The 26,298-nt window shown below is 40.7% G+C and overlaps 4 protein-coding genes across 6 annotated transcripts in view; 2 read left to right on the top strand and 2 right to left on the bottom strand.

Moving 5' to 3' along the window:
• Positions 1–3,607, bottom strand: part of Sulf1 (Extracellular sulfatase Sulf1) — a 96,158-nt gene extending 92,551 nt beyond the window's left edge. For both annotated transcript variants that reach the window (XM_019054362.2, XM_072299531.1), the window contains exon 1: positions 2,944–3,607. The gene's annotated coding sequence lies outside the window, so the exon portion shown is untranslated. The remainder of the gene's footprint in view (positions 1–2,943) is intronic.
• Positions 3,608–8,359: 4,752 nt separating this feature from the next.
• LOC109039051 (uncharacterized) lies at positions 8,360–14,839 on the top strand. Its single transcript, XM_019054382.2, has 4 exons — positions 8,360–8,584; positions 9,810–10,025; positions 10,843–10,945; positions 12,111–14,839. The coding sequence occupies exons 2-4, from the start codon at positions 9,815–9,817 to the stop codon at positions 12,445–12,447; spliced, it is 651 nt and encodes a 216-aa protein (XP_018909927.1). The 5' UTR covers positions 8,360–8,584; positions 9,810–9,814; the 3' UTR covers positions 12,448–14,839.
• A 594-nt stretch (positions 14,840–15,433) lies between these two features.
• Positions 15,434–18,452, bottom strand: Ssadh (succinic semialdehyde dehydrogenase). Its single transcript, XM_019054375.2, has one exon. It carries the CDS (start codon positions 18,143–18,145, stop codon positions 16,631–16,633), a length of 1,515 nt encoding a protein of 504 aa, XP_018909920.1. The 5' UTR covers positions 18,146–18,452; the 3' UTR covers positions 15,434–16,630.
• Positions 18,453–18,584: 132 nt separating this feature from the next.
• smash (smallish) overlaps positions 18,585–26,298 on the top strand; it is a 146,941-nt gene continuing 139,227 nt past the window's right edge. Inside the window, exon 1 of one of the 2 annotated variants that reach the window (XM_072299529.1) lies at positions 18,585–18,867. The gene's annotated coding sequence lies outside the window, so the exon portion shown is untranslated. The remainder of the gene's footprint in view (positions 18,868–26,298) is intronic. The other variant, XM_019054253.2, reaches the window with a different exon arrangement.

Genomic DNA, 26,298 nt, shown 5'->3' with positions numbered 1-26,298 from the left:
GTTTTTGGGCTCCTCTCGATAGAAATGAATAAAACGACTAAAGCAGACTGCACTTGGCATCCCTGTGTGAGGGGCCCGGGGCTCCCAGCACGCATGCGCGCGGAGAGCACTTTGGGTAAATTAGCACCTACGGCCCGTGTCGAGATTATACCCCTTACTCCCGCGCCCACAGTGATTGTTTCGCCTCATCCTCATCCACGCACAGCCTCTCAGCATAGGATACGACTGGCGGATCTAGCTACGCCTTTTGTAAAGGCTCTCCTACTTGGCTTTGGCGTGGAGAAAAAGAAATTCGAGTACCGCGATGTAAAGAGAGAGGTACGCTTAGGCGTGTAGAAATGGCCTGAAGCAAATGCACCAGCGCCAATGGATCGTATTCGATACATCAAACAGGTGAGATTGTATCGATATCGAATGTTTCAACATGTAAAAATAGCCTCAAAAGTCGATTGAGTAATCTGAGGGAACGGATTTCTCGCGATAGGTTTTTGATTCTCATGAGTAATGGTAATGAAAAGTGAAATTGTTGGTCATTTTCTCATTTTTAGCCTCCTACTCAAATCCTAAAATGATTATGTTTTGAACTAAACGATATCGAACCGCTATCGAAGGACAGTCGAGTCGAAAAATACAGATCTACTGAAACGCCGTAAACCGCAGTCATTTACTTCCTTTTTTTCCATCGAAAGAAAATTGGCAAAAAATTATTTTTAATTTTCTGTGAATTTTTCACACCCATTCTATAATATCCGTAGAAAATTCTAATAAATATTTCTGCTGGACTGGTATCATTCATAATTGCGTCGAAAACTTGAGTATGGAACAACCTATCTCCATTGCCGTGTTTAAAAAATTCCGCTCCTACTTGAATTGTTTTTTGAAAAGAAACAAGCCAACGTTGAAGCTTAAAATTGATATATAATTTTCACGGTACAGAAACAGAAAAGCAAAGAATTTTGCAAGGAACTACTTCGACACGTTTTACAATGAAAAATGAAGTATGACAGGGAGTCTGCAACGTCATAGACGGAGATGCATGATCTCGCGCTTTGGCCATCAACCTCCTAATATTGCACAGATAATTAGATCGATTGGAAGTTTTAACTAAGCTTGGAAGTTGATTTCAGGAAATTGGGTGCTCCGATTGTATTTCTTGAAAAATTTTACGAAGAGGCGGGTGGTAAAATCGCAAATCCCTCGTTCTTGCGCGAGCTCGATTCTTAGCTTGTCTAGTGGTCCATTGAATGAGGAATCTTCGACACTGACTAGTTCCACGATAAAATAATGATCTACCGGGCGGCGTAACGTGATGCGTGCTTACGGAAGTGTGGGAGAGATAATCGTGGGATGCCCTGCAAGGTGTGGGACTCGCTGCCAGATTGATCCAATGGAACGACTATTTACGGTGGGAAACTTAGGGCCTTTCCCTTTGATTACCTCATTCCATAGCTTGGCTATCGTAACAAATCGACGGTGAAATTCCAAAACCACGTATCTAAATTTAGGATGATTCCAAATCTCTACTCCTATTTCGTTATTTTAAAGGAGAACTACTCAACATGACATGATGAAATATTCACAGAATATTCTTCAGGTTGAGTTATTTACGGATTAGGATTACGGAAAGTTTCAAGGTAACGTTGAGTGGTTTTCCATTTAAAGAATAAAATATGACGGGAAGTCAGTAACGTTGCAAACTGAGATAAGTGGTTTGGTAGTTTCACCGTCGAAATGTTAGATGTCGTGGATAAGTGACAAAACTGGGAGTTTAAATAAGTTCATGAGGCTCAAGGGAATTTTCAACTCCATTTTCTTGCCCCCTCCGTCATACGGCTCTAATCAAATGAAATAAGTGGACGGGGTCAAAAAGGAAACAAGTTTTGTTATAGACGTTGCCTTCTTCTGAGGTAATGATTTTTTTCCAAGTGGTATCAGAAAGTCGAAAGTTTGGGGACCCTGGCTCTATAGAAGCTCTACAAAATATCTCGAGTGGAATAACTTTCTGAGAAAAATCGGGGAAAACAAAGCGTGGAAAACTTTGAAGCGTAGCTCGATATGGTATTGGCCCGAGTGATATGATTTTACATTTAAATAATGTGAAGTGTTTGAAAAGGTTAACTTCTGGATACAACTGTAAATCTAGTTTCAACCTCTTTTATCGTTTGCGAGAGCGATCGCGTTGAGTCGCGGATGTCCACAGGGGTCCTAACTTCAGATACAGCAGCGAAAAGCTGACTGAACGTTAAGATACAACTATTCGTGCGTGAAGGTAGTGCACGGTGGCCTACCTTTCCGTTTGAAGGAGATTATTTCGAAGCTGCACTGACTCCGCGCTCTCAGCATGCGTCCCAAAGCCAGAGTGAGCAGTGATACTTGATGTCTAAATTTTGAGGTCTTGTGGTGATGAGCTTAAAGCTATGTCCAAAGTGGACCGCCCATTTGTGCCGCAGACAAAACTTGCAAATTTCAGATCTCACATATAAAACTTGGGACGAATCCTTCATTCCATCCCAAAAAGTTAGAAAATCGGCACTATCTGCGGCTCTCAGTTTAAGTTACCTAAAAGTTTTCTGTTCGGGTATTTTCGAAAATTTTGTTGTTAACAAAAGTTTTTTTAAGTACGGAGCATTATTATCATTCCCCTTAAAGTTGTGACGGACGGAAGTAAAAAAAACCATCATTTGAAGTTCAAAGCTAAGGCAAAAAAAGATTGCCGTTAGCGAAATGTTCGTGGAAACCGTTCTTGAAATTTTCAACTTGAAAGATACCTTGTGGCACTGTATAATGCTCGTTTAAAATTACTTGTATGAATTAAATATTGGAGGATTCATATCTTGGTTCATAATTTATACAATTTAAAAAAATATGTTTTTTATCCTCTTTGGATACTGCAACCTTAAATGAATTTTTTCCAGTGTTTGTTTGATATAAAAATTTACATACCTTTTTCTTTGTTACTTGACGAGAGTGGATGGAAAAGCACAAAAGTATTCTTGAGGATTAAATTAAATCAAACTGAATTAAATCTTGACGCGATCACTTAAAACTTTTTACAGCTTTACTTGCTCAGGAAAGATAGTATATCAACGTCGTAGCATGAGAGAGGCAATTTGACGAGCTAACACTGTTACTTCAAACTTTCAAAACTTGAATAAGAAAATAGCCGCGTTAAATTTCAGCAGTTTAAAGCTTTCTGCACAGCAAATAATTTACTTGAACAAAGAGAGTCTTTTCTCATGAATGAGTTTCACAGAAGGATTCGTTTATTGGATTAAGCAGGTACAAATTACTCGAGCAGCGATCAAATTTTCATTCGAACATCGATTTTCGTTGTGTTTTCTATGAATGAACCACTATGAGCTTTCGGGAAAGCAACACGATGATTTTAAGGTTACCGGTAAAAGTTATAGAAACACAAACACTAAAAAATCCACCGGAATCAAGTTTTAATTTAGCGTTGAAATAATTGCTTAAACTCGGAGGGAATATTGCGAAGACACGCGAGTTCTTGGGGACTTCCACGTGATTATGACGCCGACAGGTAGGTGCCAAGCTGGCTGGCGCTCTGCGCGAAGTGAGCGGAAAGACTGAGGAATGGTCGCGGAGGATGTGGAGCGCAGGCCGGTTCGCGACCAGCCTCACGCCACACGCGGAGGACCCCTCCGCACAGTCGACGGTCACGCCAAACGCCGCGGCCAAACTCCGGTCTGAGGAGAGCTGTCCGTGCGGAAATTATGTTTTGAAAAATGAACCTAGAAGAGCAAAATCTGTCGGATCATGCGATCCGCGGATTGGGAAATCAGTGAAGAAAATTTTGGAAAAAGGAGGAAATTTCCGTTGAAAAAAATGACAGTGAAAAAAAAATGGGAAAGAATTACAACGATTTACTGATCTTTCCGACATTAGGGGAGACGATTTGAACATTTGTACACTTTTGAGAAAATGGAAATACGTGAGAAAATATTTAAAATGAAGGGCAAAAAAAGTTATCACTTCAAAAAATTTCGGAAAAAGAGGACATTATTCAAAAAAGATTGAGGAAAAATCACAGGTTGTGTGAAACGTTCGGCCGCATGGCACTTTCTGCACCCCTGGAGCGCCCGAGCAAAAATAGTTCAGAGATGTTTTTGAACAGACAGCGAACTTTTCAGGAATTGATAGAATAAGAGGGTACCATTTCCCCCATGATAGCAGTACGTACACATATCATGCGGAATCAGGTGGTCCAGCTAGATCTACTGCTGTTTTGTCTGTAATAATGTTAATTTTTGCGAACCTATTGCTTTCACATACCTGCCCCTCGCTTTTTACAAAAAACTCAATTTATAGCTCCGCAATATCATTGCAAAATTTGTGTGAATTTCATGACTAAAGGCAGTTCAAGAACCTTATTTCGAATTAAAATCATAGATCCTTACCTTATTGATACACCAGATGCTTCGATAAGTATTTTGCGAAAAATGAGCCACATTTCAGGAATCGTGAACGTCAAGGGGAAAACTGAAAAGGAACCTCGCGTTGGTGGCAACAAACTATCGGCCAGGAGTATAGTCAAGTGGTGTTTCTGTTTGAAGTTTCTGCAAAAAAAGAAGGGTTGCATGATAGCTCGGTAGTTACGTTACGCTTGAGTAAGGTCCCCTTGCAGACGTGACGCTAATGAACGTTATGTTAGACGTTTGTCGAGAGATAGGATATGGATACAACTATTTTAGCTCGTAGGAACTTCTTTTGCCTACTCTCTTAAATGAAGGAAAATCAGCGTCCACTAACATACTAACAAGCAGTTGAAGGTTGGTTGGAGACCGTTGTTCAGTTGAAGATGACGAGTCGAAGTGGTAATGAATGAATACCACATTCCATCTGTCACAAAACTGTTTTGCCTACCCTGTAAAGTGAAGGAGAAGCAGAATGTCCAAGCCTTCTCAAACTGACATGTACCCGTTGCGTCGTGATGTCGATTAAGTTGTCCAAGAAACTACAATTTTCTTCTTCTATTTTCTTAAAATGAAGAAGAAATCAAGTACATCTGTACATGTCATGCCTAACATGTTTAAAAATTTGTTCACCTCATGCCTTTCAAATGTCTATTTTGATTTTCTTCCTTTTATAAATTCATTGCGTGGTCCATGTGTCAAAACTATCGGTTCAATAGTAATCGAACTCACTCACGGTTTTTGTAGGTTCGACCATACGATATACCCTCCTCAGTCGTAATCATTATAAATACATCGAGCATCTTCTAAGAAGTTTTAAGACTTTACAGCAAAGTATTCTTGCACGTACGCTGTAAGAATATATTGAGGTAAGGAATTTTCTGGGATATAAACGAAATCTTAGGAATTAGTTCATCGCACCTGGGCACGTTGCTGAACATAGAAACGTGTTTAAGATTAATATAAATCAAAAGGCAAATTTATCCCATTACGTCGCTCAGCCAAAGGTTGAATGGTTTGTCCACAACTATTATTCAGAGAGCCGTACCTACATCATCGGGAAAATGATTTGTAGAAAATTGCACCGCGGAATCACAGGAATTTTAAATAGTTATTTTAAACTTGACCCTTTTGCTCACATTAGAATGTGGGACAGTTTTTTTTTTCTACTTTGATTTTAACTGCGTTTCCTTGTGTGGTCTTTTAATTATTTTCTCGTGCGTTCAATAATCATTGAGGTATGGATTTGTGTATCCACAAAATCCAAACTTAACCGGTAACATCCGTCACCTTTCTCAGCGGAAGCGAATAAAAACCTGCAATTGCCAACGCTCCTATTGGTTCCCTCAATCCTCAATCCACCCCGAGGATTAGGCTGGAATGCGCTGCGTTCCAAAAACTTCCCTTGTGAGAGGCCGCCGACAGTATTTCACCGGATCGCCTATGTCCTGCGGACTTTCCCCTCCCTTCACTCCTTCATCCCTTCCGCCACCTTTACACCTTGCGGAGGCATCCAACTGTCTGGCATGTCAGGTAAGAAATCCGATGAAAGTAATCTAGCCGGGATCTCCCCGTTGATACGACGGTCAATGTATTCTGCGGGGCTTAGAGGGGAGGGGGTGGCGGGGAGATTTGAGGTCCATTCATGCTTTCGAGCGATTCCACCGTTTTCTCCTTGGATCGAGCATACAATGGAACAATCGGGATAAGCGTGTAGAGAATACCTTGCCCGTTCCTCATGTCCACTGCCCGGTATTATTTCCAGCGGAAAATCGGGTTTAGGCCGGGAAGCCCAAAAATGATTAATGGAATTGTAAAAGGTTATAAAATGCTAAAAATCATGGCTAATGGTAGAAAGTACAATCATTGATGCTATGTTGCAATTGAACCGATTATTCTCCAAATCACGTAAGCACCAATCTCTATTTTGGTGGTAGAGGGGTAGTTTTTTCTTTGTTTTCTCCGGTATAATCAATCATGTTTGATTTCAAAATAGCCCTCTAAAAGAACATTAAGTTTTTTGAAATTCGAAGATTGTCAACGAGGCGAGTAAAACGGGTTTTCTTGTTTTTCTCGCATTCACAATTTTGGCGCTTATGTGATTTGGAAAATAATCGTTTCAATTAGAATCGTTGCCTTTGCAACGTGGATTCCAGATCTACTTACTACTCTAGTAGTTGTTACAAACAATGTTACTGTTGTGGTATAACATATATGTCGGCTCCAGTGGCAGAGATTACCGGCGGGTCGACTTAGTCACTGGAACTAAAATAATTGTCGTCCCAAAAGTAACACACACAAAGTGTATTGCAACTACAACTGAAACAGTAGGTAAGACCTATTGGATGAAAAGTGACGACGCATTAGAAACGCCTTCATTGTGAAAAGATACTTCCTAGCGTGGCCTTAGAGGCCGAATAGTTGCATCAATTAAAAACTGAATCTACATTGAAAACGCGTGAGTGGGTGAGATTGTTTGAGATATTAATTGATGAAGAGTGACGACGCGTAAGAAACGCCTTCATTGAGAAAAGATACTTCCTAGCGTGGCCTCAGAGGCCGAATAGTTGCATCAATTAAAAACAGAATCTACATTGAAAACGCGTGAGTGAGTGAGATTGTTTGAGATATTAATTGATGAAGAGTGACGACGCGTGAGAAACGCCTTCATTGAAAAAAGATACTTCCTAGCATGACCTCAGAGGCCGAATAGTTGCATCAATCAAAAACCCATACCCAACAGTAGTGAAGCAGCGTGAATTCGTAAATAATGTACTTTCATTTTTCGATCGAATCCGTACCCTCCGAATAATGCGGTTGCTTCTCATACCTCTTTGATTTTTATGTCATTTTAAAATATGTGCGGATAACGTCTACGATTTCATTATATTCTAAGAACTCCAAATATTGGAATGGCTGTGAGCCCAACGACAAGAAGAGACCCTCCAAAAGCATCTCGGCGATATTGGAGGCTTTTACTCTCGAGATTCTAACGTTCAACTGTTCTGCCGTGCTGAGGAAAAACGCCGTATGGACCTTCAGGCGTTGCCAAATTTGCTTCGATTAAATACGAATTTACTGGGAAAGTTGCTAATATTTTCCTTCTAATTTTTCACGAAATATTGTACGCAATTTCGTCTAAATCATCTGAAAATTTTTAGGAAAAATATGCTTACTAAGTAGCTAACAAGTCGCTCTTATAGCGCTTCTGTGCGCTCTGCGACACCCAACCGCCACTGATAGCGATCCTGCCAGAACTCCTCCGGCAGATCGCATCTCCTCATTTCCTGCCTTATTCCCCCAATCCACGATTTGACAGGGCGTCCAGGTACGCTTTCTGCAAAAATATGCTTAACTTTCCTAAAAAAACATGTGTTTTATCCGGGGAAATTTGGCAACTCTCGAATGTTCATACGGCGTTCTTCCTTAGCATGGTGGTGTTGACCTACGCACTACGTTCATCGTCGATATGCAGCGGGAGCTTCGAACTTCAAGACGAGGCGCGAAATTCAAATATACAACGCTTCGAATCGAAAATTCGAATTCTCCGATTGGCTAACGATCCGCTTCGTATGGGAAAGATAGATACCACGCGAGTGTGTGGATTTTCCCACGGCCAATCACAGAGTGTTTCGCGGTTGTCCCAACACTTTTGAGGGAAACTCCTCTTCCTCCAAGACGAAGCGCGAAATTCAAATATACAACGCTTCGAATCGAAAAATCGAATCCTCCGATTGGCTAACGACCCGCTTCGTATGGGAAAGATAGACCACGCGCGTGTGTGGAAATTCACACAGCCAATCACAGAGTGTTTCGCGGTTGTCCCGACACTTTCGAGGGAAACTCCTCGGCGAGGTGGGTGGTGGCGGGTGGCGCGGAAACTCACGCCGGCGCGGCGGTTTTGGCGGCACGCGGGGCGCCGTACGCATCCCTGTCGTGGAGACGGTAGCTTCGACCGGGTCGATCGATATCTCCACGCTTGCTCCGAAAGCTCCCGCGCCCACATAACCATGTAATTCCTCCTCCGTTTATTTACAAATATCCCGCAAACTTTGCCGTTCCTGTTCAAGTTTGGCTCGAAATCACTTGATCCGCCGGATACTGGTACCTCGTGCACCCATGGTCCAGTGATCTCCACGCTTGTTTTTGAGGTGAGCCGGATTTTCCGTTTGACTTTTACTGTTTTTACTTTTTGATCTGGGACGCGGCGCAACAAGGTCCGTGTACCCATGGTCGACGAACTTTTATTGTTGTCCTTGTTTTGTGGCGGATAGTACACCTGCCGAGATCTTCACTGGTCTTTACTTTTGAGTCCAACCCAAGTCAGTAATTTCTCCTGAAATGTAACATCAGTCTGATATGTGCTTGTAACTATTCGCTGGTTTTTGACGTGATTCCTGCCTTGAGGTGAATTATACTGCCTGTATGGCCTGGTTCTTGCTATGGTTTAACTTGCAGCTAGGCTGCTAAATCATAGCTGCTGTTATAACCATAGTAGTCATTATTACTAAGGTTATAACAGCAAGAGTCCTCATTCTGTCTACATTACTGATATGTTGTGTAATTTGGAAGTGCTCCAACCAGAGTTCGTAGATGTGTTCACTGATATGTTTTCATAGATTTGACTATGATGTGAGGATCATTAAACGAAGCCCTTCCTTACTTTTGAGTATTTTATAATTTAAACGGAATGACTTTAAAACGATTGCCAAGTTTGTTTTAAAATGTTTCATCTTCTGCAGTTATTCCTGCATTGAGGCATTTAGAGGACGTCATCTATGGTTTCAATTTTGGATGTGGTTCAATAAAATTGTAAAAAAATTCATTCAGCTGAAAGTACTTAGTGAAAAGTGAATCGTGAAAAATCTCCCTAAGATACTAAAAAGCCTACATTTGAGTTACTCAAAAGGCGCATTGAATAAAGAGGTCAACAGACACACAACATTGTAAATAAAATCGCATTTTTCTATTCCTTTTCACAAAATTATTTGAAAAATAAAGAGGAAAAATTAAGTCACGCACAGTACGATAGCACAGCATTTACGTCCCTTGTCCATGCGGCCGTGCTAAGGAAAAACGCCCTATGGACATTCAAGAGTTGTCAAATTTTCATCGATAAAATGTTTATTTTTGAGGAGAGTTATGAATATTTTTCCCTAAAAATTTTAGGAACTTTGGGTGAAATTGCAAGAAAAATTATCAGAAAAATTGGGAGGGATATTCAACAAGTTCACCAGGAAAGTCGTGTTTTATGAAAGGAAATTTGGCAACGCACGAAGGTTCATATGGCGTTTTTCCTTAGCACGGCAGCATATAGTGACTATCTTTTTCATTGATAGAAGCAACCCCGTTCCAATCAGGATTTGAAATTTTCAGGTGACATGGGGAGCGGCGTTGACATGTTGGCGTGCGTTTTGGATTCCGGTTGTTCCGACTCATGGGACCCCCCACCGGACTCTATCCTCGAAATCCCACCCCCACCCATGCCCTCCTTTTTTCAGAGCAACTTCACCTTATCTCCCGGTTGCTCCCCTTTTTCCTGCGATTGGTCCACCGGACACAGCGTTGAATATGTCGAGTTACCGCATCAAGGTAATATTCAAACTTTAATTTAAAGAATTAGACGAGTGCTTTAAGTAAATATTGTACTCGTCGATTTCGAAGAAATAAATAACAATAAAGAAAACTGATTAATTTGGTTTCCTCAGCATGAATACTTTTATACAGCCTCAGAACGAATTTTCAGACATTAATTGTTTCTGCATATAGGCGAAATAAAAAACGCTGCGCTACCGTTTGACGTTTGACAGTCACATGACTTTGAAAACTTCGGGTAGGTCAAGGGAGGAACATGCTCTTTGATCGTTCAGGAACCGGTATCGCAACCTGTGCATCGATAATCGATTCGTCGATAATCAATGTATCGAAAGTGGATACATCGAGGATCAATTTATAAGAAATGCATGTACAAAATATTAATCTATCAATGAATCATAAAATACTATTTCTAAGTATAGGGGCAGTATTGTTATTTTAGTATAGAATCAATGTATTGTATCAAGGATCTTTTTGTGAATAGTCGATCAATCGAAAATTGATCTACCATTGGATCAATTTGGATCATAAAGGTCTCTCTAAGCGGAGATGCTGCGCTTAGGGAACAAAAATAAATACGACCCTGAGTCTCTTTCGGCCCTGATTTTTCAGAAAACCACGCAGACCATGCAAATTATCTGTCTCTGCATAATACTCATTTGCAGAAAATATCAAAACTACGAGAGCTTAATTTTTCATCCGTAAAATTCAGATCTCTGATCAAAAATTGGATCAAATGTTTTCTTACTATATCTATAAATAAAAAGAAGCGCAATACATTACAAATAATCTGATTAACTGTGAATTTTTACAGAGACACAACTGGATGAAACCTGGTTGATCATACTTGGATCCTCGCTAGTTATAGTTTTGGTGCTAAGCATTCTGCTAACAATGTTCCTCATAAGATGTCGTCAGTAAGTTGAAATTTTATCCTCATTATTTATGTCTGATGCTATAAAAAACCAATCAGCTTCTTCGCAAGAACTGATTTTCTGACAGAATCTTTTCCAATTTTCTTGGGGTTTTAATCGATGCAACTATTCGGCCACTGAGGTCACGCTAGGAAGTATCTTCTCTCGATGAAGGCGTTTCTTATGCGTCGTCAATCTTCATCGAATAATATTTTTAAGCAATCGCACATCTCACCAATTGACGTGCTGCTACACTGCTGATTCGGTTTTTAAATGATACAACTATTCGGCCTCCGGGGCCATGCTAGGAAGTATCTTTTCACCATGAAGGCGTTTTTGATGCGTCGTCACTCACCATCAAATTATCTCGATCAATCGAATTTACTTATTAATTCACACTGCTACTCTGTTGATAGGGTTTTTAATTGATACAACTATTCGGCCTCTGAGGCCACGTCTCTTTGAAATAATGGGTATACTGTTTGAAAAAAGGGGATTTCCCATCGTTTTAGCGGGAAGTTCCTTTTGAGGCATATTCAACAGGAGTTCCTCTTGTTCAAAATGGAATTTTCCTTAATTTCGATTCTGCCATTTGATATACCTCTTCAGCAGGCTGTCAATTGAAAATGATAGACAAAGCTACAGACAAAGAGGAGAAGGGGAAAATAGAGAGATCCTATTGGTTGAAATAGGTATTCACCTCCTATATCTATTGCAGCCACCCGCTCTCACCAATAGGATCGCGCCATTTTTCCTTTGTGCATGGCTTTGTCTATCAATTTCAATAATGAACCCACAGACACGAGCGCTAAAATATTCTCCCGAGAGCGCGACTGGCCATTTTCCAGACTTTCAACAAGAGCAATACATTTCGGCGGTGTAAGTCAGCAAACACATAACTCGTTTGCGGCGTCTGAAAATCTCCGCCTCTATATTATTATTTTAAAAAGAGAACAAATGGACATCATTCATTGAAGTTTATGCAGAATTTTTTTCGCACAGTGAAGACAAATCACGGAAGTTTTAAAGAATTTCCGCTGAGTAGTTTTCCGTTTAAAAAATAACGTATGACAGGAAGTCTGCGACGACGCAAACCGAGTTATGTGATTGCCGACTTACACCGTCGATTTATTATCTCTTTATTACTTCACTTTTTATCATCTTGCAGACTGAAGACGCTGAAGATCCCCTCGCTGAGCAGCCTGAACGAGGGCGGAAACTGCGAGGCGGTGCTGTACCCGGCCTCGATGCACGGGCGGGCCTTCTGGGCCACGCTGGGGCCCCACGGGACCATGAAGCACGTGACGGAGCCCCTCCCGTTCCCGATTTTGAAGCCGGCCACCAAGAGCTTCGAGAACTGCGGCTTCATCGAGGCCGAGGACTACATCTCCAAAGTCCGACCCCGGGTCTCCTCCCCGACCAGGATCGAAAACCCCAACCTCCCCCCGCTCAACATTAACGGGAGCCTCCGCCGACCATCCTATCATACCATCGGCCGGCAGTAAGCCACTCGCCACCGCGGAATAACTCCACTTCATTCTGCATTTGGCAACTAAAATTTGGCGTATTTCTGCCAAACGGAACTATATGCACACTGGAAAAAAAAACACATTGGATCTAGAGTCCAGACTCTTGAAAACATTGACAAGAAAAAATGCTCTTGATTCAATCAGATTTAAGCTTAAATCAAAGGGAAATCCGCTCAAATTAAGAGGCTTGGTTCCTGATTTGGCCTGTTTGAACACGCTGTTTGGCCTGGAGCGGCACGGCGCAGAGAGCAATGATGGCGAGAACTTGAGATGGAAAGGAGAAGCCCTATCGGCGCACCGAACAGCATGAATTACATATTAGCGCCTGCAAGACTCCATGAATACTTCACGCATTGCGTCAAAAACAGTGCGGTCACTTGGTCAGCAGCGGTCAGCGTGAAACGCATAGCGCCTACAAGACTGTAGGGATACTTCACGCATTGCGCCAAACACATGTTTTTAAGAATCTGGACTCTAGATCCAATGTGTTTTTTTTCCAGTGCATTAAGAAATGAACCCTGAGAAACATAAGAATACACGCATAACAAGGCTCTCGTCATAATGCACATAGTTCCGTTTGATAGAAATTCGTTCAATTTCTGACTCATCCCTAAAAACACTTAAGTACATGTGGGGAAACTAATGGTACATACGTTGTTTCTAGACTGAGCTAGAGATTGTAATTAAAAATTGCAAAATGTAATCCAACTGAGTGGAACCAGCCATAGGCGTAGCTCATGGGGGGCAAAGTGGGCCTGGCGTAAGCCCCCGAATTTAAAATAATATCGTCTGACCCTTGCTAGAAAATCTGGATGACACAGGATAGCCTGGTTCATTCCCTCGCTGCATTGCAGGAATGCGATAGGAAAACGGAAAAAGTGTGGGATGTTTTTCAAGAATTACTGGAAGAGATGAACCTTTAATTTACAAATGGCTAGATTTTGCTTGAGAGTAGTTTTAAAATGCATCCCGTGCGTGTGATCAATTTTCCGGGAGAGTAACCGCCCTTCCCTCCGAAACCTCCTTGTGTACTGGGGAGACCAGAAGCACTCCTTTTAAAAAAAGGTGGGGGGGGGGGGTGCTACCCTCAGTAGGTTGGTCGAGCTACGCCTATGATTGGCACAAGAAAATCGATGACTAAAGTTCGTATCTCCATTGCGATGTTTCAAAATCTCCACTCCTATTTTACTTTTTTCGAGGAGGAACAAATCAACTGCATGACTTGAAATTTCTGGCGAATATTCTGCTGATAAAGAAGAAGAGTCGAGGAAGTTTTCAACAAACTATAAGTTGATTAGTTTTCAAATGAAAAAATTAAGTATGACAGGAAGTCTAAAACGTTGCAAACGGAGATACGTGGTTTCAGACTTTGGCCATCGAAATGTTATAACCAAAGAAACTGTGGCTTCCTCCTAGATGGGAGCACAGATAGGTAAAGGCGTCCCTGAAAGAAAGGCTGGTTCCGCCCATGAAAATAGTACCCCAACGAGGAAAGCCGAAGGTCGAGGAAGCCTTCCGGGTGGAAGATAAGTGTAAACCGGTTCTCCATTTCTGGTTTACATGCCTTGACATGATTGATTGAGGTGCTAACACAAATAGCGACGATTTTAAAGTTATCTTTTTAAATATTCAATGGATGTTATGTTCCAACTTTAACGCACAATTACATTAGGATGCACCTGTTGAAAGTATACACCCACTTTGTCAGAATCCTTAAAAGTAAATTCCGAGGAACCTCACAAAACACGTACGTCTATTATGATTTCTGTGAAATAACGGCTCTTCATATCATGAAAATTTGAGAAAAGGTGGTTGCAGTTTAGGCCCTTCTTAGAATTTATAAAGCATTGAGAGCAATGGGAAGAATACTACCTAGTTATTGCTGTTGTTCAATCTCTTCCAACTTGACACAGCACATATATTTTAAAACGCTTCCTGTGAAGTGGACTATTACCTAATTTAAAATCTTGTTGGATCTACTGTTTAATTTTTCCAGAAATGTTAATCATAGGTTGGGAATTATTTCATTTCAACATCAGACAATGGGACTGCGCACGACGCGTAACAAAGCAAGACGTCACGTCAAGTTACAAGTGTCTGCTTCGCAAAACGTCTCAGAAGTTCCTTCCATTTTAAGGCATGCATCACACCATACGCATCGCACCAACACCTCTTGCGCCGTTAAATTGTAAATACTACAGACTTATCTGAGAACTCTGAAGAAATGTCCTCCAAAGCACCCCAGCTTACAGTACTCATCGATTACTTTTTTATTGTTTACCCTATGCATCTGTTAATTTTCTTTTTTTACGTCTTTGTATTAATACTCTTATTTGTCGATGTCAAATAAAGCCATGAACTATTTAAATTACGGTTATTAAGTTTCTTATTATTGTATTCCACGTTTGGTTCAGCAACTCTCATTTTGACGGTGGTTTATGAGTGGGGCAAAAAAAAAAGATGAATTGGATAATAAAATAAGAATCTCACGATTTCGAATAGAATCGGTAGAGGTACAGGGAGTTGCTTACACTTTAAGGCTCAAGCTTCACATTCTGAAATCTTGTCAAGGAAATTTAAGAGACGATTGCTATACATTATAAAATTGTGCGGGGGAAAAAACTAATTATCGTTTCCGAAATGGGAGCTGCTGTGCACGATACCCAATGTTGATAGGTAGGTATATTTTTCCGTCTCAAGATGCGCCTTCAATTCTTGATTACGGCAACTTTATATTCACTTTCAACGTGGACTGCAGTTACAGTTGTAAAAGAATTGGACTTTTTGGCTCTTTATTTTTTCAACACCCTTATCGACTCATGGTCAAATTTTCAGAAAAACAGAAATAAAAGAAAAAACAGGGGTCAAAATGACCTCCAAATTATTCAAACCTTGTTGGAGTTTTTCATCTAGGTAGAAAAGGGAGCATTCGCTGGGATGTTTAAAAAAAGGTAAAGATAGATGAAAAGACAGAACAACTTTTATTTGCTTTGTATTAAATTATTAAGGTCACAACCATTCATTTCATCGTGGATGTTTTTTGTACTATCTTAAAAATAATATTTAATGGAAGACAATGATTATCAACTTAATGCCTAAGTACCTAAAGTATGGAAGAAAGATTCTCAGTGTAGAGGAGGCATCAGTAAATTTTGCAAAGTAAAGAGATGATTCAAAGTCTATAGGTACAATTTGTTTTTCCACTAGAGAGCTTTTTTTCTTGTGACTTCTCCTGTACAAAAACTTTTTATTAAAAGCTTGATGTGTAAAATTGGGGGGATACTTACAGAATAAATATACAAAAAATATGATAGTGGTAATGAAATTACCTCTAAAGACCAAAGAATGATGTGAGATCACCCCGACTAATAAAATAAACGAATGACTTGTATATTACTGGCTAAAAAATAGATATATCGGTGGTGATAAGGAAGAAACGTAAAGTCAAAACCAATGATGAAAAACAATACTTCATAATACAAATTATACATTTAACTACATGCTGGTCTGGAGATACAGTTTAAAAAACAAGAGAATGAAACCAAACCAAATCTATCACAGGCGTAAAGAGGAAATTCCTACATTTTTTAGGATGAAAATATTTGTTTGGTGGGATTAAGACTTCAATAAAAAAAGAAGATTAATGACTCTTGATACTGCTACGATGCGTTCAAATTAAAGAGGCTTTCAATACCTACCACCTCAATTTGTTTTATTGCATTAAAATTATTTGTATTCACATCAATATGAAAACCAAAACTTCATCAGAGGTAGTAAAAATCCAGTATTGAAACAAACATTACTGAGGATCGCTGACTGCTCAAAATTGGATATTCAAATCTAAGTAAATTTTTACATTATTCTCAAACCAAACTTTCAACTCAGGGATGGTAATTGTAGATTAAATACATACTTACGTTAGGATAGTTGTTTTTTTTCCTCCTTAAAAAAAACTTGCTGATCATTTTTCAAAGATCGATGACTGGTAAAGAGGAGGCTGTCACCTTCTCTTTGGCTTTTTCATTATAAATTACATAAAGAAATTCAATACACTCAAGGGAATGGAAAGTAGACACACGATTGATTAATTAATGAAGTATAACAATTTTGACTCAAATGGCACATAGCAAGGAGGCGTAAGTTATAGAGAACTTGCCCTTTAGTCTAAGTTTCCAAAACAAATATACTTGACATCTGTGAATTCATCAATTCCATGGTGAGATCCTTCTCTCCCAATGCCTGATTCTTTCACACCACCAAAGGCAGCCTCAGCGGTAGAAATAATGCCTTCATTTACACCAACCATTCCAACCTCCAACTGCTCTGCAACTCGCCAAATCTGACCGATATCATTTGAGTAGAAATAGCCTGCAAGTCCTACGCGAACATCATTTGCAGCAGCTATTACTTCGTCTTCAGTTTTGAACTTATAACAAACAGCTATTGGCCCAAAGATTTCCTCCTTGGCACACAACATGTCCGGAGTAACATCAGTCAATAGGGTTGGCTCGTAAAATAAAGACCCGTGACTTTGGGCTTTCTTGCCACCAAGCAAAACTTTGGCACCCTTTGAAACGGCATCATCAACCAGACTACTTACTTTGTTCATCTGTGCCTCATTGATGAGCGGTCCTACATTACAGTCCTCAGTTTTGCCTATTTTGAGGCATTTATCCATAGCTTCTTTTAGAGCACCAACGAATTGAGAAAACACTTTGTCCTGTACAAATATGCGATTAGCGCTCACACAGGTCTGTCCACTGTTCCTGAATTTGCAAGCAATTGCACCCTCGACAGCTTTTTCAATTGTCGCTGAATTAAATACAATAAATGGAGCATTGCCACCAAGCTCAAAAGCGACTTTCTTCACACCGGAGGCACACTGTTGGTAGAGAATTTTTCCAACAGCTGTCGACCCAGTGAATGAAATACCGGCAGTTAGAGGGCTTTCACACAGGAGCTTACCCACTGCAGGAGCATTGCTGCGATCACAGGTTATAACATTTAAAACTCCTTTGGGCAAACCTGCTTGGTCTGCTAGAGCAGCCAGTGCAAGGGCTGTTAACGGTGTATCTTCTGCAGGTTTAACAACGCAAGTGCAACCTGCAGCAAGGGCAGCTCCTGCTTTCCGCGTAATCATGGCATGCGGAAAGTTCCATGGTGTTATCAGACCAACGACTCCAATTGGCTGTTTAATGAGAACAATACGTTTACTCTTCACTGGACTTGGAATGACCTCACCATTAATTCTTCTACTCTCTTCAGCAAACCAGTCTATGAATGAGTTTCCGTATGCTACCTCTCCCAAAGACTCTTTGTATGGCTTACCTGCCTCTGATGTAATGATCCTTGCCAGTTCTTCTTGATGTTCAACGAGAAGATTATACCATTTCCTTAGGACAATACCACGTTCCTTGGCTGTTGTGTTTTTCCATTCCTTGAAAGCATCATGGGCAAGAGTTATGGTCTTCTCAACATCGGACACATCCATGTCAGGCACGGGAGTGATAACCTCTCCTGTTGCAGGATTGACAACATTGAATTGTTTTCTTGAATCTGCATCAATGAAACTACCATTGACAAACGCCTTATTGAAAACCAAAGATCCGTGACGAACAAACATTTTAGAACTGAGCAAGATACTTTTCTTGATCAATTCGTTAGAAGCCAACATATTCGCAGTTGCAGTCTTAGAAAGTCCTTGTAGTTGGGTTGACAGGTTGACTAGGAGTTAAAAAGGAAGTATCCAATTACTTTAGGTTCGACACCTTGGGTATTGATGAAGTGCAGCAGAAATTATGGCACAATCTTTTGACTACGGATGCAGACCGGATACGGTATGTAGGAAACACTTATTCTTTCGATACAGTTACACTATTCCGCGGAGACTCAAAAATCCTACGAATGACAGCTTATAATTGATAACTTATCACTATCGCAAGTTAATGTAATCAGTGTAAACAAAAACAGAATGATAAGAGGTTGTTGAGTGGCAACGAAAAAGCATCAAGCATCGTCGGTTTATGCGGAGCCCCGAAAAGGAGATGCACGGGAGGTAGCGACGCCTGGTAGCGGAATTTTCAACTAACCGCATAATAACTCGCTGTTTGATTGACATCTTTTATTTTTTAGTGATCAGTTTTTGTTGTCGTTTTGTTCTGCTACAGCTCACGTCCGAGGTAATGAGTTAAATTCGATTTATTCAGTAATAGTTTTCCGTTCGCCGCGAATTCAGAGTGTCGTGTCGTACGTCGCGAGTTATTTTGTTTCCATTTGCACCTGATATTTTCAATATTTCAAAGTGAATCGTGCTGGAGTTCATTTTGTTCGGTTGTTTTTGTGAAACTTACAAAATTTTTGTGTGCACATCACGTAAACCTAGCTCTCTACTAACAAGTATGTAAAGATTGCATTATTTTTCTTTTGTATTATTGCTTGGGTTCCTCACTTTACATTACCGAGCTTCTTATTAGTCTCAAATCGGCTCACCAATTGATATGAACAATACCTAAGCACTACCATTCTTCAAATGTCGGTTGAAAACTGCTTTGTTCTAACATCAATGGCTTTTATCATATTTCCCAATATTTACCGAATTCACCATGTGACATGTATTGAATTTACATGATAGAGTTTACTGCTTGCAACAAATCGTATCCGAAAGAAGCATCTCGATGTGCAACAGTTTTACAGGTGCCCATTAAATATCCCTGTAGCTAACCCTTGCAGCATGTGCACCTGTTACTTTTTCTAACCTTTAACCCGGGAAAGTTTTAATATAATTTTCTCTTGCACTTTCAGCGCAATATTAGTATGGATAGTTCTCATTCACAGCAGTCTAATTTCAGATTTACCTTCTCATGAAAAGAATGACTTCACCCCTTAAGTATCGCAAAGTTAATTAAACATTTCCTCCAGTTATCTGGTAGTATATCATTTTGGCACTTGAGATTTGGAGGGTCATAGAGTATAAATTTTATGTTGCAGTTAAAGAGATGTGCTATCCATTGCTCCCTCTTTGAGAATTTTAAATTTTAAGGTATCTAACCTTAATTATTCAACTGGTTTGGGTTTGAATCACGAGAAACATCCATACTTACTGATCCGTCCTGAAGTGCAGACAGGATTTTTTCAGGCTCTAAAAAAATGAATGATTTTATTAATGTTTAAATCTCAGTCTACAAAGGAATTCTAATATTCTGTAATTCTTCCTATATTAATGGTGAGACTGCTAAAGTATGAATCTCAGTCGCGATGTCTCTAAATCTCCACCACTTCTATTTCATGTTTTTCAATAAGATGGAACCAACATCATTGCCATTTTTACAGAACGTTCCTTGATAGAGAAGAAAATTCACTAGAGTTTTCAAGAAGTGACGCTAAGTAGTTTTTCTTGTATCAAATAAAGGAATTATGGCAAGACATGTTAGATACATGCGTTTCTGCAGCTTCACCATCGATATTCTCCCTCATAAGTAAATGTATTTTACAAGTAGCCAGAAGGTCCTTTAACCAAACTATTGCTAGTTGCCTCAATACGTAGCAAATTATTTTTACAGTCTCCTTCAATTCTGCCGTGCTAAGGAAAAACGCTATATGAACCTTCAGGTGTTGCCATATTTCCTTTTATGACACACAATTTTCTTGGTAAACTTATGAATATTTCTCTTCCAATTTTTCAGATATTTTTGTTCTGCAATTTCGCCTAAAGTTCCTGAAAATTTCAAGGAAAAATATTCATAACTTTTCTCAGAGATAAATATTTTAACAAAGGGAATGTGGCAACTCTTGAATGTTTATACAGCGTTCTTCCTTAGCACGGCAGAATTAGCAACCGTTGATTGCAATTTTCTCCAAAAACTGTTTGACTTTAGGTATTAGAAGGCAAAAGGGTAGATACCTACTTATGTCTGGAATTGCATCAGACAGAGGCGGCCCTAGTCCTTGCAGCTTGTTCTCTTGTTTTCTTTGTAATTATCATACTTTGCATCACTTTTCAATCTTGTTCTGTGGAGAAGTTAGCGTATTCCCTTTATCACACATTTAATTTTTTGAACTCATAGATATGTTATCCCTCAGTTTTGCACTTTGCTCCTTGTTTATTTCTCCGGAATTCGCAAATTCTCAATGCTCTGGTCAACCAACACTTAAGGCCGATCTTGAAGACTGACACTGATCGCAGTCCCGAAAACTTTAGAAGCCGGTCTGAAAATAGGTAATGCTCTAGGAGGGAGGGGTAGGGGGTCAAGAAAAGGGCTACGGCAGTTTATTTTTACACGGTAAAGGATAGGGACCTACGTCGTGGAAGCATTAAGAGGTCTGTCAGAAGGGTAGAGGGGAGGTTTCGAAAAATCCGAAACTTAGCGTTACGTATTATATGAACGACCCCTTGTCATTACTACTCAGTCATTAGCTTCTCTTAGCCTTTTTTTATGATAGAAAGAAAAATGGCGCTTAGAGAAAACGTATGTTTCGAATGCCAAACATTGGCGGATCCTGAAAATTGGCAACATTGTCTTTCCTCCATTTAAACCTTTAGAAATGTATCGATTCTTGGAGGAGCCAGCTGCTCGGACAAGAATCGATTATTTAGCGTAGGTTTACATGGAGAAAATCCGATGTTGCCACATTGCTGAATCCGCCTCTGACGCCAAAACTTTGGCGCTTTATTGCACCTGCTCTCAAAGACCAAGACCTTCCAAGTCGAAAAAAGGTTTTTCAAAGGCTCAATTTTAGAATCTCGCAAATACATTGGAACCCTCACACGCACATTGCCATCTTGGATGTCCTCTTTTTCGAGGACCACCGGGCTGTTGATAGACAAGCCACCGCACCGTCAAGTGCACCTCTTGAAGTCGAGGTTGCCATCCTCCCAGAAATCCGTCCGATCCCTTCGTGGATACCAGCGGGAAACGAGACGAAAATCTGCAACATGGCTTGAAATGTCGAGTGTTAGCTTGTCGGCAGCTTCAGCCGGAGAGTCCAGCGGGAAACTTTTCTCGTTCGTATGCTTATTAGGCGCGTCCGGCGCGGCGTCCACTCTTCCCTCGAACATCGATGCATCGCACTTCGATATATCGAGCCGGACGTCGCGCTTTTACAAGCGGATTTTCATTGCCTCGATATTGGATCGAGTTCGAGAGTCGGCGCGAAGCCGGCCGGTGGTGGACCCCGCCAAGTGCCGAACTGCTCGGCGATGAAAGAACTGGTTGTAATAATCATTGATCCTCTCTCGTCGACCTGAACTCCGCGATAGTGCCAAATCTCGAGCCGCGGCGCCGCGATCGCCGCCGCTGTCGGGATCGTGGGAAAAAAGGAGTCGATGGGCGGGGGTCGAACTCGAAACGAGATGGAGAAATTGGAATCCATCAGTCTTGCTCCTGGATACTAAAAGCCGACCGGTAATTGGCTCGAATTTGACGCTAGCTAAACGGCCCACATCGGACTAACTCTAGAGAATTAAGCTTTATCCATGTAAATATGAAACTGCATGAGAAAGAGGGAAAGTATGGGCAGTGAACAGAGGAAGGGAAGTTTTCCATGTAAATATGAAACTGCTTGAAAAAGAGGGAAAGTATAGGCAGTGAAAAGAGGCAGGGAAGTTTTCCGTGTAAATATGAAACTGCTCGAAAAAGAGGGAAAAAATGGGCAGTGTACAGAGGAAGGGAAGTTTTCCATGCAAATATGAAACTGCTTGAAAAAGAGGGAAAGTATGGGCAGTCTACAGAGGAAGGGAAGTTTTTTGGGGAGGGTAAGATGAGGGGTCTGCATGTCGGTCTGTTGCCAAAACTCGGTCTCCGTGAAAGAGCGTGTCGATGACCAAAGTGCGAAACCAAGTATCTCCATTGCGGTGTCTCAAGATTTCTGCTCCTATTATATTTTTTTGAAGAAGAACTGACGACTTTATATTTTGAAATCTGTACAGAATAGGTATTTTGCTTACAGTGAAGTTTTCAAGAAGTTACGTTGATTTCTTTTCTGAAGGAGAAATGAAGTATGACAGGAGGTCCACAACTTTGCAAACGGTGATACGTCGTTTCGCCCGTTGGCCATCGATGTAAAGCTACTTATTACACTTGCTGTTTCTGTTCATTAATTGAATTCTCCTCATACTCAATAATTAGAGAGCCAACTGATTGCTCGGTTGGAAACATACTAACAATAAATAAAAATCATTTTTCCACGCAACTCACAGTCCTTGACAAAATAATAATCTATGAACTGTTGAAATCAAAATTTTGCCAGCGAAAGTGTCCTCTACACGAATGGATATCGAATTCTGCTGACTTTATGTTTAATGAGCAGGTTTCGTCTCTTTTGGGTTTATCTGGTTGCCCTCGTTAGAAACCTAAACCCGTATGGTCATGCAGTCGAAGGTTTGAGATGGAGTTTCGACATACTTTAAGGGTTCTCGAGTTTATCATCAGTTCTCACGTGAAATTTTGCGAGCAGTGCGATGGCGCCACCTGTTTTTTCTGAAGTCAATTTCTGAGCACAAAAACCCTTCACATTAAGTTAAGGTAATAATGAAATGAGTGCGACTTCTTAAACAGTCAAATTCACCATTCAAAGGTAGAACCGAATACATTAGCAGGGTTGCCCTGACTGCCAGCTGAAAGTTACCTTCTCGTCACACGAAGTTTCCGCATACAGGTAGAGTGGCAACTCTGCTAATGTATTCAGCCCTATATTTGCACAGATACTCGGACGGAATAGGAAGGTGGACTCTCTTACGCTGAATTAGTGCTCCGCGCCTTATGGCGTTAAATTCAAGTGATTTTTTCTTAAATTTAAGACTTGGTTTTAAGCAAAGTCAGCGACGCCATCTCGTTTCTTGCGAAATTTTTAATCGCAACAGATGGCTAAGCGAAAATCCCCAACACATGTTCGAACTCAATTAAAGCAGCACACAAAAGCTTACTACTGCAGTGGCAGAGTGGCGCAGGCGCTGCCCCACACATTTCAAAATAGCGTAGCCGAGAGAGACTTGAGTAGAAAAGTTGGATGGGACGAAACGCGCCATACAACTATTTTGACCTCCAAGAAGATGAAATTGTATATCCATAAAGTGAAGGAGAACGAACTCTTTTTGACTCACTCAGAGACTTTAACGCACGAGTAGGAAAGTTGGATGGTGACAGAACACGTTATAGAAATATTTTAAATTCCAAGAAGATACAATTGCATATCCACAAAATGAAGAAAAACATAGTGGTTCTACATCATCCCATTCGGTTCGTCAAATCCAACTCTCAGTCCGTGTAACCGAACGCTTTGTTTACGGAGGCAAAACTCCACCAACCATTTAAGTAACCATTAAAATTGCATTCGTTTTGGATGTTGAGCAATAATTGATTCATTTAGTGAACAAGTTTTTCTGCGATTAACTTGAAGGGCGCAGCTCAGCTGCCAATAAATAGTTAAAATGACTTTTGCCACTCCAAAAAGATAATTGGATACCCAAAAGCAAAATTGTCCACCTTTATCGGGATATCCGTAAAGAGCCTCATCTATAGTATGATCGAGCCTTCAAGTACATTTCAGGAACGGTTTCTCTATCCATCGAATAAATTGTCGAGCAATTTCTTATCAGTTTTTTCTGAGCGGAAGCGTGGCCAAAATAAAAGTTACGGCGAAAGATCGAAAAGGCGGGAGCAGAAATAGATCTGCTCTAGCGTTACGTAACGCAGCGGTCTGAAACCGAGCTGGGAGACCGCTGGACACCGCGGAGAGAGGGGGGGGGGGGGGCGAAGTTGGAAATGAGGAGAAAGTTTTCGTTATGAGAGGATATTTATTTACGATTTGCGCTGTAGTTGGGAATGATGCTGTTTCTGACCAGGTTACATGACCATCTGCAGAATGCTCATTGCTCACTGAGCGTGCACTCGGCCATACGCTAGAGCTGGACCCGCCGGTCGCCGCACACTGGTTCAACTCAATTACGGAGGTCGGACATGGAATGTTTGACTTAAAACGCAAATTTTTATATTTAGTTTGTCAAATTTTAAATTTTTAGGGATGTTTCTAAAAGGAAATTGCTCGAGAAAACCAATGGGACCTCTTTTAGAACTTCAAAGTTTTGTATGAACGGAGTTATAAGCGTTTAAAGTTTCCAAATTGTGTCCGACTTCTCCTATCGACTCGGTCCCGTGTGCGCTGGTCTATGGGACGGCCATAAAATTCGAAGCAGGGCCGCGTTCGCGCCCGTTTCTCCAACAGGTTCCACTTCGAGACGAATACGTGGGAAACGGACCGGCTCGGAAAAAGCGGTTCGGGCCGCTTTCGGTCCTATTGTTTTTGGCCCCAGCCGACCGAAAAATCCCCTTTTCTGGTTCGGTGTCTCTGATCGATTCACGAGGAGGAACAGTTTTATTGAAACAAGGGCGATTTTACCATCGTTAGCTTGAATCGCAATTCGTCGTCTCCCGCATGAAGGAACGTAACTCCATTCCAACGATGCCAAATTGATTTAGTTTTTAAGTTCCTGTGCAATTTTCATCAAAAATTATCCTGATTTTAGCATGCAATCTGATGGAAAATCAGTGAAATTTTCAGCTAGGAATGCCCAAGATTCGCCTAGATAATATTAGAGTCCCTTTATACTGAGAGTCAAGACAACGTGAATCCATTTCTGATTGGTTCCCGTATTTTAGGCCTCCGCGGTGTCACAAACGGGAATAAAGATTACATTTTCACCGATTGCAAAGATTATTATCTGGGATGGGCCGAGGAAATACGGGCTCGATAAGGATCAAACGGAATGAGAGAAGGAACGGAGAAAGGCATTTTTGAGAATGGGTCGATCAAAGATTACGAAAAACGTTCAATTTGTGTAATCTTTATTCCCGTTTGTGACTCCATAAGGGGGTGTTGTCTCTACTCTCAGTATAAAGGGACTCTCGATAATATACAATTTGCGAGGGGAAATATGGTTACATTGAAATGAAGTTACGCTCTTTCGTCAGGGCAACACGGTTTAGGCCGAGTTTAAGAAAAACGCACCAAGTTGCGCGGGAGGGGGGGGGGGGGGATTTGGGAGTAACTTTTCTCCTGTCAAAAATTAGCAGTCAAGACTAAAAATTTTGAACGTGAAGATAATTGTTAAACTTTGTCGTCAATATTGATTCTTTCGGGGGAATGAAACTTCAAACTTCTTTTTTTGTTCAAACGTAACGCGACTCGATGCTTTTCTCATGAACTCGGTTCAATGTCAGTCCCTCCTCGTGCGAAGTGTTTTTTTTATCGAGTGAAGAAGAGGAAGCATTCTAGTAATAATTCCAGGATAAGTGCTTCAAATATAAACCGCAAAATATCAATAAAAACGGAAAAATTTCTTACGGTTGTTAAAAACATCGAGGAAAAATGCGCACGCTTTTTTGTGAAAAATGTTTCGCACCTACTCGTTAAGGGGGAAAAACTGAATCATCGTAATTGAGTCGCAATTTTTTTCCTTTTTTGCGGTGGAATTATATATTAAGGTGCAAGGGAGAAGCAATCTAAGCTTCGGTTAGTGTCGCATACGACGGATATAATGCGAATTTCATTTTAACGCCTGGACGGCCTGGATGCAACTATTCGAGCTCCATGGATGTCCGTGTTGCATACTCACGGGAGTGAAGGCGTTTTGACTTTGCAGGCACTCACCACCTCACTCATGGCGGCGCGGTGGGTTTTACTGCGAGGATCCAAAATGGAATTCGCTTTCAATTCTTCGTTTGAACTACCAAGATATCTAGGCACGAGTAGTACAGGTGGCGTACGATGTATTTTTTGAAATGTGGGGTGGGTCTAGTATTTTTCAAATCAAAGACGATCAGTTTTTTGGTG

Source organism: Bemisia tabaci, chromosome 4 (assembly GCF_918797505.1).
Source record: "Bemisia tabaci chromosome 4, PGI_BMITA_v3".
NCBI classification, from domain to species: Eukaryota; Metazoa; Arthropoda; class Insecta; order Hemiptera; family Aleyrodidae; genus Bemisia; species Bemisia tabaci.
Note: the sequence above shows the minus strand (reverse complement) of the source record. Positions and strands in the feature narration are given on the sequence as shown.

Coding starts and splice junctions, on each gene's coding strand:
- Ssadh (XM_019054375.2), bottom strand. CDS start 18,145: ATGTTGGCTTCTAACGAATTGATCAAGAAAAGTATCTTGCTCAGTTCT.
- LOC109039051 (XM_019054382.2), top strand. CDS start 9,815: ATGGGGAGCGGCGTTGACATGTTGGCGTGCGTTTTGGATTCCGGTTGT. Junction 10,026..10,842: donor TGTCGAGTTACCGCATCAAG/GTAATATTCAAA, acceptor GAATTTTTACAG/AGACACAACTGGATGAAACC. Junction 10,946..12,110: donor TTCCTCATAAGATGTCGTCA/GTAAGTTGAAAT, acceptor ATCATCTTGCAG/ACTGAAGACGCTGAAGATCC.